This window comes from Gobio gobio, assembly GCF_949357685.1.
Source record: "Gobio gobio genome assembly, chromosome: 9".
NCBI classification, from domain to species: Eukaryota; Metazoa; Chordata; class Actinopteri; order Cypriniformes; family Gobionidae; genus Gobio; species Gobio gobio.
Window position 1 is genome coordinate 29,324,546 of NC_137115.1, and position 21,595 is coordinate 29,346,140.

Genomic DNA, 21,595 nt, shown 5'->3' on the forward strand with positions numbered 1-21,595 from the left:
GTGTTAATTGAAGCTGAAATAAAATATAATTATTAAATAGAAAAAAAACATACATTTAACAAACATTTGAAATATCGCCTTTAAACACACAAATTACAAACAGAAAAAAAGCTAAAACTGAAATAAAATAAAAATAAATTAAACCTAAATACTGTAGTAATGTATACTGTACAAAAACATAACACATAACAAAATTATAAAAAATTAAAAAAATATAAAAATAAATATATAAATATAAAATATCCCTTTAACGATGTATAAATAGTGTTTTTGTGCTAACGTTTTGAGAACATTATTGAAGACCAGATAACTTTGAATAAGCATTCAATTAACATTTTACTGGAAGAACGTTTGTTCATAACTTTGAGAGAAAGTTAGCCAAGGTTGTGAGCACGTTCCCCTGTTAGCTGGGTACAGAAATATAAAATACAGAAATATAAAAATAAAATCTAATTCAAGAACACTTAGCCTATAGACCTTATTCACAGCTGCAACATATTTTTAACTGGAATGAAAGCACTTTTGTGAGGGATAGATAACTTCAGTGGGTTGAATTGTTATTTAATGTGTTTTTGTATTGTTCTGCTGACAAAATACTGAAATTTCAGTAGACAAAAAACTCCAGACAACTCCAGATAAGTGATCTAGAAGCTTTATACAGCTTTATATACTTTTTATTATTATTATAATTTTTTACAGCGGATGCCATTGAAAACTGTAAAAATATCCCTCACAGCCTCACTTTCATACTTGCCATGAGCATACGCTGCTATGAATAAGATCTATACGACTAATAAAATGTAGGCACAGCACTGTTTATTCAAATAAACAAAATTAAATGCTTTTATCGACTAGTACAGATGGGAAAAGGTGTGTTATAGTAAATATATATAGTAGAACAGACTGTCTAAATCTGTTTGAGATGTTCAGCAACAGTATAAACATTGTCTCATATAGTTCTGAAAACATTTCACTTGCAATAGACAAACAAGTATTTGGTCTGTAGAGGCACTGAATATCTTAACTGACAAGCAGAAATGAGACAAACATATTTTTAAATTAAGTAAAGCGGTGTAGAAGGCCTGTGGCGGGCAGAATCACACTAATAGCTCTGCTAATGTAATGAACCTGAGCTAGCTGTTTACTCAGATTGAGGCGATTTGCAGTAACTCACCGCTTTTGACAGTAATAAGGGAATTAATATGATGGCATTTAGCTTGCTATCTTAAATATTGATCTGGATTGCTCTATGTGAAGGTTTCCTAACCACACATTCACAGATAACACCCTGATTGCTCAGGAAAGCTGCAGATAGATGTATCTGCTGTGTGTTTTTTCATCTAGGAGGTGTAATTTCTACAGCGATTTCTCATTTGCAGTATGTCCCTGGATGTTTGAACGACATTTAGCAGATGTTCTTGCCGGCATTTATGGGTTTAAATGTACATGCATTCATTTTATCAGATGCTTGTTCACAAATATGACATTTAATATGCAATGTTTTCCAGCAGCATACGCAGCTTATGATATACATAAACAAATAAGCCAGCAATCATCTGGTTAAATTATGTAAAGCAGGTGATATTCATCTGATTATAATGCCTGTTGCAATTGTAAACTCATAGTGTCCTTGAGCAGGAAAGCCAACTGAACTCCTTTTAGATAAAATATAAAGAATAATGTAACAATTGTAGTATTTAAATAGTGAGACAGCTATGATGGGTGTGATGGATGGGTGTGATGAAACCGAGGAGGTGATGAGGACTCCTGTGAAGATTTGTCTACTTATTGATAAGTTCATGCTGTACAGTGATGCTGTCACATTGTTAGTTTTAATAGCTACTGTAGGAATCATTTAAAAAACATATTTAGCATGTTTGGAAGGCAGCACTTGGTTAATATTTATTGGGGGGGGGGGGGGGGTTCTCCCAGATGAGCGTGTGGCAATATCAACCAGAGCGAGAACAAGAGCAACGTCCATCAACGAGCTTCGTTCGGGTTTCGGAAGCCGTCTGCAATGCTGTCATTTTGTTTTTAGACCACAAAGTCAACAATGTCACTAAAGAAGTGTGTTTTTGATTGTGAGGGAAAGATCACCTTGTTCAGCTTCCCAAATAACCCAGTGTTAAGGTAACTTGTTCTGGAGCAGCAGTTCTGCAAGTGTGTTTGTTTGTTCCCGGCATTTCGGTGACAAATGTTTTATAAACAAGGCCCAGGTCGATGCTGAATTTGCAGATAGTTTGAAACTGAAAGATGGAGAGGTCCAAGCGATAAAAGATCCCAGTCATGAGTGAAACTGCATTGAATGTCTGTGTTTTGTTGGTAATCAGAGCGTAAGTGCATATAATGTAAACAACACAAACGTATAATGAATCAAAAGTTATCCAGGGATAATGCCATGATGCATTATGTGTGTGTGTGTGTGGTCGTGACTCTTTAGCTCTGCCCACTGCACGCCTCCACAAGCTCGACTGTTTTCAGAAAGAATCGATACAGCGTATCTGTCTTTTATAAATATGATAAAACTAAAGACTCTTCGGAGATATGAAGGATGCGATACTACTCTGTAGCAGGACTCTAGGAAATGTTCTCTTAACCCCTAGGAGTCTGAGCTGTTTTGGGGCCCTTTAGAAGTTTTGACATGCTCTTACATTTGTGCTTTTTTCAGTTGCTCATAAACATATTAATGGCAAAAGTGTAATTACACTGTATTCAGCACAAACTGGGCTACCATAATATCTAAGCAACATGTATGTACATGCTTGTATTTTTGAGAGAAAAATGTTTATTCACAAAAAACAAACAAAATAATTTTTAATTAAGGTGTGTTCACAAGACTTTTGACTAATGGGTGTATTTGCCTCAGAGTCCTGCACGGGTGCGGGTACCCGCGGGTACCCGACGGGTGACCCGCGAATATTGCTGAAACGGGTGAAAAACATCCTACTGTGTCGGATGCGGGTGCGGGTCGGGTCGGACAAGGGAGAAACACGGGTCTAAACACGGTTTTTAAACAGTCACCTGCAAACGAATATAGGCCTATATATAAACAATATATGCATTTATATTGTAGATGTGTTCCTAAAAATAAAAAAATATGCCTTGCCTGTATTCCAAGTTGATAAAATAATTTCAAATCCATATCAGTTCATCTGTGGCCGCGCGGCGCGCGCGTGCCCTCACAGAAGAATCACAACCGCGCGTGAGCTCTGCCTGCACTGCAGCCGTCAAGATGAATCATGAGGAGTTTAAGAAAAGATAGCCGCAAATGTGGAACTTCATCGCTGAGGAAGCACGCAGATAACTGTGGTAACAAACCAAGCACACGCAGTTCAATCGAACAGTATTTGTGTTATATTTCCTGAGTTCGGTCTCTTAATAACACTGTCTTAGTAGGCCTACATTAAGCCACGTTAAGTGTTTTTTTATAATGGTTTTCTATGGTAGGAAAACGTTTAACGTGTAATTATACGCGTTGCGTTCATATTCTGGGCTCATCTGATTTTTTTGTACATAGTATACGTTATTAGTATTATGTTTACTGAGTTTGGTCTCTTAATAACAGTACATTAAGCCACGTTAAGCTCCCGGCAGAAGTTGTCCTTGTGTTAATGGTCGTGTAATAACTTCTGTATGCTGGCAATAAACATTTTTGTAAGTGTGTCAATAATGTGATATGCTAAACTGATTTTATTGCGGTGCGGGTCGGGTGTCGGTTCTATTTTAAGCGGGTCGGGTCGGGTGCGGATTTTAATTAGTGCTCAGTGTTTCCCCTAGGTTTACAGCTTTGGGGGGGGGGGGGACCTCCCGAAACTACTAGTGTCGCGGAGCGGGAGTGTTACGGATACTCCGTGTTGCCATAGACAATAAATAAATTAATTTGGTAAATAAATATAAACAACATTTTTTTATACATCACACAACTATTTACAACACAACAGAGGTTGGTAAAATAGGCTTAGTATTGTTTTTTGAGCCATATAAGCATAATAAATAAGGTTATGACTCTAAAAACTAATATCCTAACTCATATATTTTTTTTATATTGTTAAAGACCGTCAGTAATAAATTAAGAACAAATAATCAAATTATGAGCAAAAGCACAAATAAATACAGCAGAACAAACATATACAAATGAAATAAACAGTTATTTTCATGTAGGTCTAAACTAGATTGTCAGGTACAAAAATAGTAATCAAATGTAAAATATCACTGCATAGTCTGCATAAAATTAAATGTCACTGCATAAAAATACAGATTAATCCTTATTAAAAGTTATTCAGTCAAGAGCAGTGAGTGATTTTTTTTTTTTGTCTTTTGTTATCTCAATATTTACATAGCCAATGACGATATTTTCCGGCTTTCCGTGAGTTCACTGTTATACGGTAGGGGGCGCTGTAGCGCATTTCCTGCACGAGAACAAAATCTCCTGATCAAAACACTGCCGAAGAAGCAACGTGCGATATCATAAGCAGATGCATATGCAAAATAACGCGATCATCACCATTAAACAGCATATACATCACAACTGCCCAATGTTATTGAATGAACTGTCAACCCAGGACGAGTTATAGGACTGTGAGGCTTTGGGGTGTTGATGGACTCGATCTACAACATCTGTGTTTTGTTCATTGTTCAGACGTAACGTTAGTCTTTTACAAAAACGTGATTTTTTCAGCTTTATGCTCAAAATGTTGCTTTTTCATGAAACTTGCAACAGTCAAGTGTTTATTAAAAAAATAATATATGAAGCTGGAATAAAACAGTGGGTCTGTTCTTTCTTTTGATATATTGCATGTTTAGATATTCTGTGGACCATTAAAACTTACAAACTTGACCATAAATGCTGGCGGTGACTGGCAAATTTCATGTTTACGGTGATTTAAAAGACCTAACCGACTATGTTTACGATGATACTCAACAAGACAGGCATTTTGATATAATTTTGTGTGAATATTTGCGCGCTGTGAGACGCGTGGCCGTGCGTGTGTGTGTGTGTGTGTGTGTGTGTGTTGCTGCCCTTCGCGAGTATCAAACTGAGAGACACTTTCTCGTCTATGAGCGCTTGGCTTGAATATTTAAATTGGCAAGGCTTAAAAATGCGCAAATGATCAGTTTCCGTGAAGATGCAGCTCTGGGAGTGTCTTTCACGCTGGCACTGAACCATCGGGCAATTCTTATTGTTGACCGTAATGACAAATATTTTATGCCACTCATTCAGGTGGGGCGGGGGGTCGTTTTGGGAGGGCGGGGCGCCCCCCTTGAACAATGGTAGGGGAAACACTGGTGCTGTTGTCGGAAAACGGGTCGGATGCGGGTTTAAGCACTGCGGGTACGGGCGGGTGCGGGTTTTCAAAATCGGACCCGTGCAGGACTCTGATTTGCCTAGACTTTTTGTATATGCTGGTTTTGCATTGATGTAAAGATTGACAGTATATTTGCTGCAATAGTCGGTGTTGCCGGTGTTACCTGCATTTAATTCAGTTAGAGAACAGACACTATAATTAAAAACTGAACTTGCTGCGTGAGCCGAACGAGAGTCGCAGCACAGACCAGCAGCAGGAGTCAGATTTCATTCATCACGAGAGTGTGACAAGATTACTTTTTGAAGATGAAGATTTGGTTTCAAGGTGAAATGTAAAACCGCCTATTTAAGTGAGTTTGTCGTTGTTGTGTTTTTCATTAAAATAATAGGCTAATGAACCCACCATTCAAGCAACCAGCCCCCAAATTGGCGCTAATTCTAAACCGAAGGTAAAATACACAAGGCCGTACTTTCATTCATTCACGGCCGCACAGTCATTCACGGTCCATGTCCACTGGCACATTTTCAGTTAATTCCAATGGAAGATCAACTTCCTTGTTGGCTATGTCATCAACTACCTGATATTCCGATTCTCAAATACATGTAGGTGTTTTGTTGTTGAAAAAAAACTTTATAATTATTAGATTTATATGTTAGTTGATCTATAAAGCGGCACCGCACCATGATAGTTTGCACTGCAGTTACGAATCAGATCTGCCAGATTTACAACACATTAATTCACCAACTTCTCCCGAAATACATGAAAGTAAGTGGCCAGTGAAGTGGGGGAAGAAAAGAGTAAACTTTATAGTAACTACACAATTTGTATCTTATATGATAAACATTGTATCAATTTATATTTGAATGGATTGTTATTGCCGCTTCCATAGACATCATTGTGTATTTTACAAACTATAAATGTATTGTTCTGCTAGTACTTATGTTTATTTAAATGTCTGAAACCTAAAATAAACTTCATGTGGTTGAAAACGAAATAGTTGTTGTATATGACAAGTGCTGAGCGCATCTTTCTCTGGCTCAGCGCCAGCCAAAGCACAAGAGCACATTCTAATTTAGCAGGGTGTGATCGTACGCGTCAAAGGGTTAACAGAGTACATGTGCCAGCCAGCTACAAAAACAACCTGGGCTGTGTTTCCCAAAAGCATCGTAAGCTTAAGTTGATCGTAAAACAATTGCCTCCAATGGTCTCTACGATCAACTTAGGCTTAATGCTTTTGGGAAACGCAGCCCTGAACATTATGCACTCGCAGTCTCGCACCAATGCGACCGTGTGAAATTTTAACTCGCACATTTTCAAAAAAATTGCGCATTTGCGACTATTTTGGTCACAGTCTAGAGCCCGGTATAGGTACTCAAGATTAACATGAGACTGGCAGAAACTGTGTGTAATGTACCCTTTAAATGAAATTTGTATTCTTCCTTTTTCCCTCAGCAAATAATTCAGCTTGAATTGTTTAACCCACAAAATCCATTTAAACTGTAGTTTAGTAATTACAAATAGTTTTGTAATTAATTTCAGTCAGATAGGTGTGTCGTCTAGAAGTGATTTTGTAAACATCTTACTTTGTAAGACACTTAATTAAATGTTGAAAATCTCCTAATGACATATATTTGTAAGATTAGAAAGTTCGCCATTTAAAATCGGCATGATAATGCCATCATAATATTTAGATACTGAAATGTGAGGGATTTTCTCTCATCTTTTTGTAAAATCTATGTAGTAATTATCTATAGCCTCCTTTCTAAACCTAAATGCGCCTAAAACTTTAGTATTATTCCTTTGCTGCTTTGCAAACACTAGTTATTTCCTTCAGCAAATCCAAATTCCCTTCTCGTGTCACTTATGTGAATAAATATGATGGGCGGAGCAGCTCTCACGTGTGGTCTCATTCTCATGGCAAAATCAATCCTCCTCGATGTGGTTTTTGATTGACAGCTGTGTGGCTCTTCCCTGATGTCCTGTCCCGTCTGTCATCCCGCCTCTCCACGCTCATAACTCACAGTAATGAATGAGTGACTTTTTGACAACAGACAGCAGCCAATGAGAGGCCAGCGTGTGACTGCGGATTCAGGACAGATGCATGACAGTTTGTGAATGGATGGATCAACGCTCACTGTAAATGTAAACTAGGGGCGCTTTCTAAGAGGAGGTGAAATTTGGACATAAATAAATGAAATATGATGAAATTGGAAATTAAATTGTGTACTTTTTTTTATTTAATGCAATAATGTTAAAAATATATAAACCTATAATATATGTAAGGGATAATGTGCATCCAGCCAGTTGCTATCACAAAATAAATCCCTACAGAGTGATCAGGACCCCTTATTTTGTAACAAAAACTGACTGGAAGTACATTATACTGCTTATTACATGGCTACTTGCAACATTAGTACAAAATATTGATGACGAGTTGAAATATTTCATTGGCTCTTTAAAGGCAAAGCTTCTGCAAAGAAAAACAGATCCTAGCAAACAGCTTTAATTAATAATTTATAATAAAACAAAAGTTTAAGGGATAATAATATCCCTTAAAACTCATCTTCAAAATTATTTAAACTTCATATTTAAATGTTTTTCAAAAATAATTATTCATGCCTTAAAATAGCTTGAATGCAACCCTACACCCTTTCATTTAGTATTCGTGGAAGCATGGATATGCAAATTAGTCCCTGCCTCGACTCAATCACACGAGCTCGGACTACCTGATCCACTCGGTCAACCGTAATAAACACTACACAATGGCAAGTGGAAATATTGGTTTAATTTAGCCATATGTTTCACTAGAAACTGATTTGAAGAAGAAGGGGAAGAGGGTTTATACAGATTATAGAGATTATACAGGGTCGTCCACAAGTTGATGTATTAGAATGGTAATGTGTTTTATGTATTGCTCTCTACAACGTCAGACACATAATGGTAATTAAAGGTGGGGTGAAACACTCAGTTTCTGTCAATCTCATGTCAATCTTGAGTACCGATAGAGTAGTATTGCATTCTTCATATCTCCGAAAAGTCTTTAGTTTTATCATATTTATAAAATAAAGATACACTGTACAGAGTCTTTCCGAAAAAAAACGAGTGGCTGGAGGCGTATCGTGTGGGCGGAGCTAGAGAATCACGAGTGCGCGCAGCTATTGTGTTGAGAGCATCTGAAAGCTGTGACATCCTTAAACGTGGAAAAGAAAACGTTATCCTAAATAAACCATGACTATCAATCAGATTCAACCACACAAATATGATCCAGAATCTGATCCGGAGGCTGAAATTGAACAGGAGCAGCAGCAGCAACTACTACAGCAGGATGTCTTTATGTGGTATGTACTGTAACTGTATATATTTGCTTAGCGGCTTGTCATGTGCGAGTTTTACAACATTTGTGTGTGTTTACTCATGGTTTATGAGGACATGATTTGGTTTATGGACTATTGTATGTTTGTGACTTAAAGTTAGCAGTAGCAAGCGGAAAGGTTTTGCACGTCATCTTGTTTACTTGAGGTGCACTTACACGCCGATAGCTAACAAATCAAAGACATTTGAAGCAGTTTTACTCACTGCCTGCTTCCAACGCACGACCGTGAACCTTAATCGCTGGGACTGCTCCATCTTTCAGCATTAGACGAGATACAAATCCAGAGTTGAACCGGGATGCAGGTAACAAACAAAAACACTTGCACAACTCCGTTGCTGCTCCAGAAAAACAAACTACATCCACTGTCCCATTAACACTGGGTTCTTTGGGAAGCTGTACAGGGTTGTCTTGCCCTGACAACCAGAAACACACTTCTTTGGTGACATTGTTGATTTCGTGAAGTCCTGTGACTGCAGCGCAGCCGCTTCCCTAAAGCCGAGCAAAGCGTGTTAATGGGACATCTTGAACATCATAGAAAGTCATTGGAGAAAAGCCCTGCCCCACACATTGACAGGATTGGTTACATTTTGTGACGTAGGAAACGGGGGCGGTATCCAACCACGTTTTTGAGACTGTCTTTGGTACGCTGCAGTTTTAAGGAGTAAATACTAATGAATTTGCACATGGTTTGTCTTAAAGCCACAATATGTAATTTTTCGCCACTAGAGGTCACTTACACAAAACAAAGGCGTAGCTTGATGATGCCTGGATTTCGTTGAGCTTTTATTATGACGCAGAAGACCGCTTGCGCTTTTCCGGTCATTCGTACACAGCACTGTTTTATCATATTAGATATATTATTTGAGTGTGTTGAAAGTTATGTTATAATGCTACTCTGCGTTCGCTCTGCGCTACTATGAGACACTTGCACACTGCAGTAAGATAGATCAATATTAGGCATGGTAAAACATGGTACCTGCGGAAAATCATGAAAACGAGATTTAAACAATAAGACTAAAGTGTTGAACTATATGACAATGATTAGTTTTCTGTCGATAAATGTACCCAAACAGTTACTCACCTGTCTAATAAAACACAAAAAAAATCAAGGAAATCAAGGGTAACGCGGGTATAATGTCACGGCCCGTGTCCTGGTTAAAATTGCTTATTTCTCTGGATTTAAACATTCTTGGAAACATTTGGGATAATGTAATTACACAAGAACTACAAAATATAAAACATTGTTTTAGTATTTTTTTTATATTTGAATCCAAAAATCTTACATATTATGCATTTAAGGCCAATTCACACCACACAGTCAGACGCCAACAAACACCTGTAATCAAGTTAGCCGGATTTAGAATTTTATGAAAAATAAGTGTCTTGTTCACACTACCCCAACAGATAACGACAAACTTCGAGTCAGTAATTTTTCGCCTGAAAAGACAGCAAACAAAATGAAAGAGGTTGTGGGTGAAGCCGGCGCCTACTTGAATTTATGCAGAGAACTGCAGTTGACCTGGACAGATTCATTAGAAAGATTAAATACTCCCGCTTCAATATTTTGAATAAAATAACAACACTTCATATTCAGTCACATCTGCTGCGGTTTATTTGTATATGCACTGAACAGAGTCCATTAGGGCTTTTAGTCCAAAAGTGTGCATACTTGGAGAAATATTGATAAATTTACACATGCTTAATATTTATGAGACATAATCATAATTTCTATTCATTCTAGATTTATTTATGCGATCTGATGGCCATTGGCTGCTTCTTGCGCTGTCTGTTTGAGTTTTCAGTTCCCAGAGAAATGTTTCTATATGATTTGTATATGAATTTCATGAGGTTTGAGGTATGTTCATATAAATAAAGGATGTTTACATTAGAGTACATCAGAGTTTGTTGCCATATGTTAGAAATTAATATCATACTGCTCAGAAATTACAAGACCCAACAAACGTGACCATGTTTAGTTGAGTGAAAACACAGACAGGGGTAACACCCTGATCAGACAAATCCCGACGAACGTGCCTGTCGGTGTTGGCGTCTGTCTGTGGGGTGTGAATTGCCCTTTAAAGCATATTAAACATAGACATATAAACAATATTAAAAACTTGATTTTCATCACAGGGGGTCTTTAAAGGATAATGCATGTCATATCACTTATTACACAGCGTTTCATCACATAAATAAGGATGAGAAAATTAAATATTGATTTCAGAAGAAACTGTTTTAAAAACGTACCTATGTATTATCTAATGTCCTATTACAGTGTACAAAACACTCATTCTGGCATAACTTTTACAACAATTTTGCCGTAGGCCTACTGTTAATCCTCTGGTTTCATTTCACAGTAAATAGAGGATAACTGAGGCGCAAAATGGCAATAGCTGCGTTTGAATGAAACGACATGAGAGACATGAAAGAAGCGCTGGCCCTCAAATACCTGAATGAGCATCATTATACAGCATTGCTATTGATGCCGGTCAGCATTGGGGAATAACTGACTTCAGAATGTCACAACTGATCAATCAGAATCAAGCATTTAAGAGAGCTGTGTAAAAAAATACATAGTATTTTAATATAAACATACAAAAATATAGGGTAACACTTTACAATAAGGTTTCATTTGTTAACATTATTTAAATACAACATGAACTAAGAATGAACAATGCTTCTGCAGCATTTATTAATCTTAGTTAATGTTAATTTCAACATTTACTAATACATAAAGTTGTACTGTGCATCACTTAATGCACTGTGAACTAACGTGAACAAACAATGAACAATTGTATTTTTATTAACTAATGATTACAAAGATTATTAAATACTGTAACAAATGTACAGCTCGTTTTTTATTAATGTTAGTTAAAACTTTAACTAATGTTAACAAGTGAGACCTTATTGTAAAGTGTTACCAAATATAGTTTTGTTTGTTGTCTGTGTTTGGTCCATATTCAATATGAGATTATGATAATGAGATTACGATTTGTATGTTTACTAGTGTCTAATTGCTTAAAAAATATATATAACAAAACCAACAAAAATAAATGACTTGCCATATACACAGGATTAAATTATGTCTAACAAACAATATGCACGACAATATGATAGTAAAAGGTAGAGTCGTTTTTACATGAATGATTAAAATAAATGAATGCAGAGAAGGGAACTTGACTCCTCATTTCAGATGACACCACAAGTCAATAGTTTGAACACTATAAGAGAGTGAGAGAAGTGAACGGGAGAGGAGGAAATAAATGTGGGATACTTACAGAGAATACTCTGGAGGAATTCCCTTAAAGGCAGGCAGGTCTCGGACGTACTCGTTGTGGAACCATTTGACTTTGAAGTGCAAATTCATGTACTCTGTGCTCTTGCATAGACGATGCTTGTCATGTTCTGCAAATGAAAGGAAAAAACAAAAAATGAAAGAGTCATGAGACATGAGTCATGCATCTGGTTTGAGACAGAGTAACGTATTGAGCTTTAGCATCTGAAGACATTCTACAAACATCATCAGAATGTAACAGGATTAATATTGTTAATATACACTATACTGCCAAAAGTTTTGGGACACCTGTACATGCACATGAACTTTAATGACATCCCATTCTTAATCGGTAGAGTTTAACATGGAGTTGGCCCACCCTTTGCAGCTATAACAGCTTCAACTCTTCTGGAAAGGCTTTCCACAAGGTTTAGGAGTGTAATTATGGGAATTTTGACCATTCTTCTAGAAGCACATTTGTAGGTCAGACACTGATGTTGGACGGGAAGGCCTGGCTTGCAGTCTCTGCTCTAATTCAGCCCAAAGGTGTTCTATTGGGTTGAGGTCAGGACTGACTCTAAAGGCCAGTGAAGTTCCTCCACACCAAACTCGCTCATCCATGTCTTTATGTACCTTGCTTTGTGCATTGCTGTGCAGTCATGTTGGAACAGGAAAGGGCCATCCCCAGACTGTTCCCACAAAGTTGGGAGCATGGAATTGTCCAAAATGTCTTGGTATGCTGAAGCATTAAGAGTTCCTTTTACTGGAACTAAGGGGCCAAGCCCAACTGCTAAAAAAAAAACCCCACACCATTATACCCTCTCCACCAAACGTTACACTTGGCACAATGCAGTCAGGCAAGTACCGTTCTCCAGGCAACCGCAAATATATATATTTCATATATATCTACACTATCAGGCAAAAGTTTGGAAACTGTACTATTTTGATTGTTTTTAAAACAAGTCTCTTCTGCTCACCAAGACTGCATTTATTTGATCCAAAATACAACAAGTATTATTGTGAAATATTTTTTACAATTTAAAATAACTTTTTTTGTTTCTGAATATATTTTAAAATGCAATTTATTTCTGGGATTCAAAGCTGAATTTTTAGCATCATTACTCCAGTCTTTAGAGTCACATAATCCTTCAGAAATCGTTCTAATATGCCAATTTTCAGCTCAAGAAACATTTATTATTATTATTATCAATGTCGAAATGTTGTGTAAATTTGCTGGAAAAGTGGGCAAAGCCCAGCAGAGACAGAGGGGACGAACCGAGGGCGGGGCTGAGCGAAGGGGTGTGCACCGGAGACACGCAGTAACGGATTGATTAGGGCGTGGTGAGCTCGTGCCAGGGGCCTGGGTAGTGAGCCGTTGGAAGAGCCAACATACATTCGGATGGCAAACAACGTTCAACCTTAAGAGGGCAGCACTGAGACGTTTTTACACCATGTATTGCAGAATTAAAACACTTTATACCTAAATTTATACTCAAAACATTTACTCAAATCAATGAACAGCACTAATATAGCCCCAGTCTTGCAGATCATTAACTTAAAAAAAGTTGTTTTAGGGTTTAGTTACCCTGTAAGTTACCCCCCCCCCCAAAAAAAAATCTTACCGACCCAAAACTTTTGAACAGTAGTACAATTACAAAAGCTTTCTATTCCAGAAAAATACTGTTTCTATTCATCAAAGAATCCTAAAAAAATGTTTTACACAACTGCTTTCAACATTGATAATAATAATAAATGTTTCTTGAGCAGGAAATCATCATTTTAGAATGATTTCTGAAGGATCATGTGACACTGAAGACTGGAGTAGTGATGCTCAAAATTCAGCTTTGCATCACAAATTACATTTTAAAATATATTCAAATAGACAACAGCTATTTTACATTTTTATAACATAAATCCAGCCTTGGTGAGCAGAAGAGACTTCTTTCAAAAATAATCAAAATAGTACAGTTTCCAAACTTTTGACTGGTAGTGTACTATATACAAAAACACAAAAACAAAACAAAATTGCTAAAAAACAAACTTTGAAAACTAAATATATAAAAATTAAAACACTATAATTTACAAGTACTGTGCATCAATAATAATAAACTATAATAGTATATAACTAATAGTATAAAACTATAATGGTATATAAATAATACTAAAATAACACTGTAACCATGAGGACACCACAGGAAATGAAAAATCACCAATGCGATGTATTTAATATCTCAACTGTTTATACAAGACAACGAGATTAAATGGAGAGCAAATAGTCTAATAAGAACATTCCATAATATTAAGGAAGTAAATGTATCAGTTTTGATTTCATGTTGACTTCATCTCCTGAGCTATGAAAAAACATCCGTTGAACTATAAAACTTTCCCTTGAGAGCTTACAGAGCCAGGCAGGACAGAGGAAAGGTACATCTGCTTGCTTTGTCGGACAGCAACAAGAATGATCTGTACGTTTGCTGCCGTGTTTTGTAAGTGCAAGCGGCCACAGCAAATAGAGCTCATCCCAGACTTGTCAGAAAAGATCAAAAAACACAAACTTGCCCACCTGTGTGGATACAACGCAGACAGACGTCAGAGTCTGAGCGGCCTGGGTGGGATGTTTGGCAGGGATGCTGTGATATAGACTCTGACTAGCCACATAATAAAGGTCAGGGAGGATTGTGGGTATCCTACAGCAGCTACACAGTGAATAGATTCAGGAGACGACAGTCTGACAGCCATTAGAGGAAGCACAGGAAAGTATAGCTCAGAAATGACAGTAAGAGAGGAGAGTAGTTTACTCAACTCCAGCAATTGTCAAGTGCAGGGAATGTGCAGGCAATGCAAATACAGTGAGGAGAGAAGAGACGTCAGCATATATGCACCGTAACCTCTCTCTCCCAGTGCGAACATGAGGACATATCACCTCTGACAGACATATCGTGTTAATCACAGTCGTGCAGCACAGAGCCGTAACCACCATAGACACTGAGGGGGTTAATTAGAAATGGCCAAATTGTCCCCCCTAATATCTGATATTCTTGAAGCTGCTCTGCTGCACAAAAAAAGTTTTAAAAGTTAAATATTGTTTTTGGTTTGTCTGCCTCAGCGTTCTAACATTGCCTGTCAATTACAAAATGATGGCCAATCGAATCAGAGAAGGCGAGCCTTACTCTTTATAGAACATGAGTGTGAATTCCAACACCATGTCCTAACCAGACCGCATGCGTAAAGATTCCACAGACAAACAATTTGTCTGTTCACACCAAGAGTGAGCCAAAGCTTCTTGATCACCCCCAGGTGGTTGGTCCCAGTATAGGTCATAAACCCCGCCCTCTCCATGAAATATAATGGGACGTGGGATAAACTAAACAATCACATTTTTGGTTGTGAGGGAAAGATAACCTTGTTCAGTTTCCCAAATAACCCAGTGTTAAGGAAACAGTGGATGCAGTTTTTTTTCCGGAGCAGCAACGGAGTTCTGCAAGTGTGTACATCCAATGTCTGTGTTTTGTTAGCAATCGGCGCGCGCAAGTGCATATAATGTCAACAACACAAACGTATAGTGAATCGAAAGTTATCCAGGGATAATGCCATGATGTAGTGTGTGTGAGTGCTCGTGACTCTTTAGCTCTGCCCACTGCACGCCTCCACAAGCTTGGCTGTTTTATCTGTCTTTTATAAATATGATAAAACTAAAGCTATGAAGGATTTGATGCTACTCTATAGCAGGGCTCTAGACTCATTATTCCCACTGGTCGCTCGAAAGTTAACCAGGGAGTGTGTGTGTATGCTTGAGATTCTTTAGCTCCGCCCACTACACGCCTTCACGAGTTTGGCTATTTTCGGAAAGAATCGGTACAGCTGTCTTTTATAAATATGATAAAACTAAAGACTCTTCGGACATATGAAGGATGCAATACTACTCAATAGGTACTCAAGATTAACATGATATTGGCAGAAACTGTGTGTGTTATGCCCCCTTTAAGTAAAGCACATAAACATTATCTGAGATTATCATTATCATATTTTGTGTTGTTTATCCAGCTGCGAAAAATAGTCGCAGAAAAATAGAAACCGTTTCTAAAATAGAATCATTGCATGTTGCTGTCATGGCTAGTTAGGACAAAAACTCTGATAAACATGGAAAATAATTATTTTATCGCATATGGCGGCGTGTCTGGTTAGGACATTGTGTTCGTTTTAACAGTGAAAGTGAGCATGGTAAGAAGTACGTAGCTAAAGATTTAATATTTGATATTAATATTTAAAGATTTAAAACTGTCAGATTTATTATTAACCGTTTTATAATAGAAATAGAAAAAATTGGCTACTCGACTTCCCCCAACAATCCCCCCAACATCAACCCACCCACCATTATATTAAATAATTAATGTAATGTAATTTATCTCACATATTAAATCTTATATTAAATATTTACACCCAATATTGATCAATATTCTCTTTAATTTAATTTTATGGTTAAGTGTGATCATGTACAGTCAGTAACTCCTGACAGGTTTTGAAGAGGGTTAATGTCTAGCTGACTGTCTCTCTTCATTATCAAATCTTTACAGATAGAATCAATGGCCAAATATACAACAATATTGTACTCTATAAAGCCGCAATTGACCAATCATAATCTTATTAAGAACATATTCAAACAACATGAGCAGACCACCTTCTTAAATATTCACAGTACGATTTAAAATATTCAACCTATTAGACTATGGTTGTCAACACTTAAATGTAAGTGTCAGTAAATAATTAATTAACGCATTAGATCATCTCATTCATCACTGCACTGTGAAGTTCTGATTTCAAGCCCTTCGGCTGAAGTGACACGCTCATGTTTCTGCCCTCCATCCAGTGCCAGACCTGCAACAAGGGTCACTTGAACCCAAAACCCTGATCCACCTGAGCTTTTAATAGCTTTACCTGGCAAACTGTTCCTTTATGAGTAATCGCGCCGCTTGCCATGGAAACAAGAACCACTGAAGTCTGAAAGCAAAGATAATGATTCAAACTGCTTACATGCTCATCTTTAATTGTGGCATTTGACTTGAAAAAATTGCTTCATTTATATCACAGCAGAATTACCATAATAACAAGATTCTACAGAAAACTTATCATGTCTTCAGACACAATTAAGCTAGAAATGGCCACCATGAGACAAATCACACATATTAAAGTCAAAATTAAATCAGTCAATTTTCTTTTTCCCTAATATAAATTCCTGGTTACAGTGAAAAATAAATTCAACAAAACAATCCCATTAAATCCTGATAGATAAACTCCATTCCTGTACAGTTAAACTATTCAAAACATTTTTGTTAATTGAAAAATAAAATATAAATATTGGAAGAAAAACTAAATGTAAATGAGAAATGTCAACTAACTAACTAACTAACTAACTAACTAACTAACTAACTAACTAACTAACTACCTAACTAACTAACTAACTAACTAACTAACTAACTAACTACCTAACTAACTAACTAACTAACTAACTAACTAACTAACTTACTTACTTTTAAGTACTAAAATGACTTGGAGAATGGAAATAAATAAAAACTAAAGCTAAAACTGAAATAAAAAATAAACCTAAAATAAAATAAAAAAGACAAATCACATAAAAAATGACTACAAAATAAAATGAAAACAATTTAAAATAAGGGCTAATTCAAAATATTAATAGAAACTTATATTAATAATACAAATATGAATAAAACGGTTACACTTTATAATTAACTATAGTGTAATAAAGGACTTGCAAATCATTTGCAAACTATTATAGTTAATTCATATTTTATAAACTGTATTTAATATATTAAAGGTGTCATGAACTGTCTTTTTAATTTTTTTATACTGTTGTCTGAGGTCTACTTGTGATGTTCGCGTGGTTTTTACATTCAAAAACTGAATAAGTAATAGGCTATTTTCTGCCCTGGTTTTGAGGCTCTCTCAAGACACGCTCAGTTTTAATGGGCGTGCCGCACTGAAGACTTGGAAGTAAACACCCACTGCTATGATTGGATAAGTTTTGCATATTTAATGAGCTTCGGCTCCCCCATGAGTATGCGTGAGACATTGTTTTGAAAGCGTGTGGGAAAACGGCAACCGTAATGATTCACCCACAGGGCTCGCAAAAGGTCTTTATCAAACAAACACAATGATTTATCTCTCATCCACCAGCAATTAAATGTTATTTTATATTACTTGGCCCGCCCGATCGGTGGATATACGCGCGCGCCAAGTACGTTGCAGACAGCATGATCAAAACTTCCGCGATTGTATTTTTCCTTGAAATATCAAGTCAGGAGAGAACAACGAGCATCAAGAAAGGAATGTTATTTCACTATTTAAGATGATACGTATTGGTAGCCCGCCTGGAAAACACATAGCCCTGGGACGTTGGGCTTTGCAAGCTCTGTGACAGCATGGTAAATTATGTTTAGTTACACATGTACACAATGTAACATTGTATTTGATCTGTAACAATGCTATACTATCACATATAAAACATTTTTTTACTCACATTAGTGTGTTGCTTCATTCATTCATGTAATCTCATCCTGTCTGCAAATCCAGTCTCTTGTTTACAAATGAATCCAGTGAAATGAACATACCTGCAATGTCTTCCCCACGTAAGCTGGATATTCATTAAAAATAAAGTTCAACCACTCATTTCCAATATTAGAATCCGAAGGAAGCTTATGCAGTGACTGTGTTCTTCCACAAACAGACACAGCGCAATATCTTGCTATTTTCGGCACGATTATTGCCCGGTACTGCGATCCACGAGTCGGTGGGTGGGGCTACAGAATCAGACATACATATTTATCTGTTGAGGCGACGTTTCAGCATCTGATGACGTCAAGGGTCGACCTATTCTGAGATCGAGCATTTTCTGAGCCTGGTGTCAATAAAAGCTTTTCTTTGACTAACAAGGAAGTTTTCAACTCTGAAACATACAGGATATTCTTATATCATGATGAACTTTTATATATATCAAAGGCTCAAGGGAAAGTTGATTTCTCAATTCATCACCCCTTTAATACACTATATACAGATGTGAGTTATTCATTCATTGTCACTGTGGTGAACACACACACACACACACACACACACACACACACACACACACACACACACACACACACACACACACACACACACACACACACACACACCTAATCCTTATTGATGTATTTTAACATTGTGATCTTAAATGGTTATGTTTATCTTTGGGATTAATGTCTAATGATAATACTCTTAATAATAATACAATTAATGTCCATTAAAGGTTGGTTTAAAGGACTTTATTTTTCCCGTTGTATGTGACCTAATCTAAAGTGATAACTATTTACAGTTAATACGTTTTTAACAAAGCATTATTTAACTCTTTGCAAATGAGCTAATTAAACAATAACACTTTGTTCATTACAGTGACAATGAAAGAAGAACCCACATTATTAATGTATTAAATACAGGTCATAATCTATTAATAAACTATTTTCAAATGATTTGTAAATACTTCATTACGCTACACTTATTATAAAATGCTACCATAAAAACTTCTAATAAAAAGTTACTAGAGTGTTAATATTGCGTTACTCATTTGTTCATGTGTAGTTAATGACGGAACAATATTCTAAAGTGTTACCAATTTAATTTTCTGTGCTGATCCAATTGATTTGTGCAATGTATTTTAATTTACAAAATAAAAACAAGCAAGCAAATGTCAAAAAAGCCCATGCAAATATACTCATTATATAGCTGATTTTTCTTTTTACAGTGTTCATAATACTAAAATAACACTGATTCCCTCACTGTTTTCCATTAAAACAGTAATTTACTGTAGAAAACAATGCATTTTGGGCAATTTTAAGCAATTGCTGTTAATTTACAGTCCTTTTTCAACTGTATTTATGTAATTACGGATTTTTACTGTAGTACGCAATGCATTGTGGGCTTGCCCATTTGAAGCAAAAGCACAGTTATCTTTCACATTCAAATCACTCGAAGTGACTGATGATTGGAAACTAAACAACCTGGAATGGCGCTTGCATTAATATGATAGGGTAAAAAAACGTTCTGCATTTACTACTGTCTTTCAATCGAAGTGTTTCTTGGTGGCACTCAGCCTGATGGCTTCGGTTATAGTGCTCTTTGGCGGGAGAAAAAATTCATTAAATAGCTGGTCAAATATGTTCTCAAGTGTTATTAAAACGCAATTTCATGAGCTGTATAACCGTTGGGTTTTCATTGTTTTCTACACTTTTTCTCACTCACATACTGTTCATGGTGCTTTTACTCTTTTACTCCATATTTTTGTCCATTTTTGGGTGTTCTTGCATAATAAATACATGTTAACCTTTTTATTAGCCTATTACCATTGGTTGTTTTTTTTTGTCCAAACTATTTTTGACCAAGAGCTGAGTTGCCAAAATTACTTATTGGGTTGTTTTTAGAGTGAATAATCACAGAAATGCACTGCATGTTTTTTTATATACAGTAAACAGCTGTAAAGTAATTTCACAGTATTAATACAAGTAGAATTACAGTATATTTCTGGTGTCTCTGTTGCCACTATTTTATTGAAAATTGAAAAATACTGTAAAACACTGTATTTAGTTTTTACAGTAATATGCTGTAGTTTTGTAGTAGTACTCAAGACCAAGATTTTTTGAAGGTCTAGCTGCATTTGTACTCAGTCTTGTCTTGGTCTCAGACTAAGGGGATTTTATCTCAAGACCGGTTAGGACCACAACTGCGAGGATATCAATAAATCGCCAGTGAATTGTCTGATTTATTTGTTAACATCGATCGTTAATGTGATTTGATGTAAAACGTACTGCTTAAAATGCAATCAATAACTTATTTCTAATGTGATTTATTTTGTTACTGTGGTGCCGGGTTCGAAATCAATACAGGATTGTCTCAAAAATGCCAAAAATGTATACGTAATTCCCGCCTGAATATTCCCCTTCACTGAGAAATACATCACATTATGGAAGATAAATGCAATGAATGCATCTACAAAATCCCGTCTGACATTATTTCCTGCTGAATATTTCATTCTGAAAGTTTTGGAAGTTATTGTGGAATCTTGTCATTAACATGTTCTGGAAATGCAGAGCTAAACTCTAAGACTTATGATGGAAGGAGTCTCGGTTGGTTTATGCAGCACTGCATTTCCATAATGCTTCATATGTTTTCCAAAACCCCATAATGAACGACATTAATAACACCTGCTTATGAGGCATGTCTGCATGAATTATTAAAATGAATGACTAACTCTTTTGGCAGCTCATTGTTTCTCGCAACCTCTGAGAAGTTTAATTCCTGAATCGTGCCGCTGTTTGCCATACCGTGGATGTGCCACATAATTGATAATTGCTCGTTTATCTTAAAGAAACCGTTATTTTTCTCAGGGAACAAACGCCCCAAGGCTAATGTAAGGGATATCAGATTGCGTCACAGTGAGTGACTTCTCTTCAAGAAAAAATATAACACCTCATCAGCAGAAACGTCCCTCACTTTAACATCAAAGCATTCATAATCCATAGTTTTGGAGTTTTCCACCTCAAAGAGCGTCGTGATAAACACCTGGCGCTGTGTTCCATTTAAACGACATTAAAT

At 36.5% G+C, this 21,595-nt stretch overlaps 1 protein-coding gene across 1 annotated transcript in view; it reads right to left on the reverse strand.

The window, feature by feature from the left end:
• Window positions 1-21,595, reverse strand: part of unc13c (unc-13 homolog C (C. elegans)) — a 282,829-nt gene that overhangs the window by 76,046 nt on the left and 185,188 nt on the right. Inside the window, exon 19 of the mRNA XM_079824971.1 lies at window positions 11,958-12,084. Coding sequence (XP_079681097.1) covers window positions 11,958-12,084 — 127 coding nt within the window. The remainder of the gene's footprint in view (window positions 1-11,957; window positions 12,085-21,595) is intronic.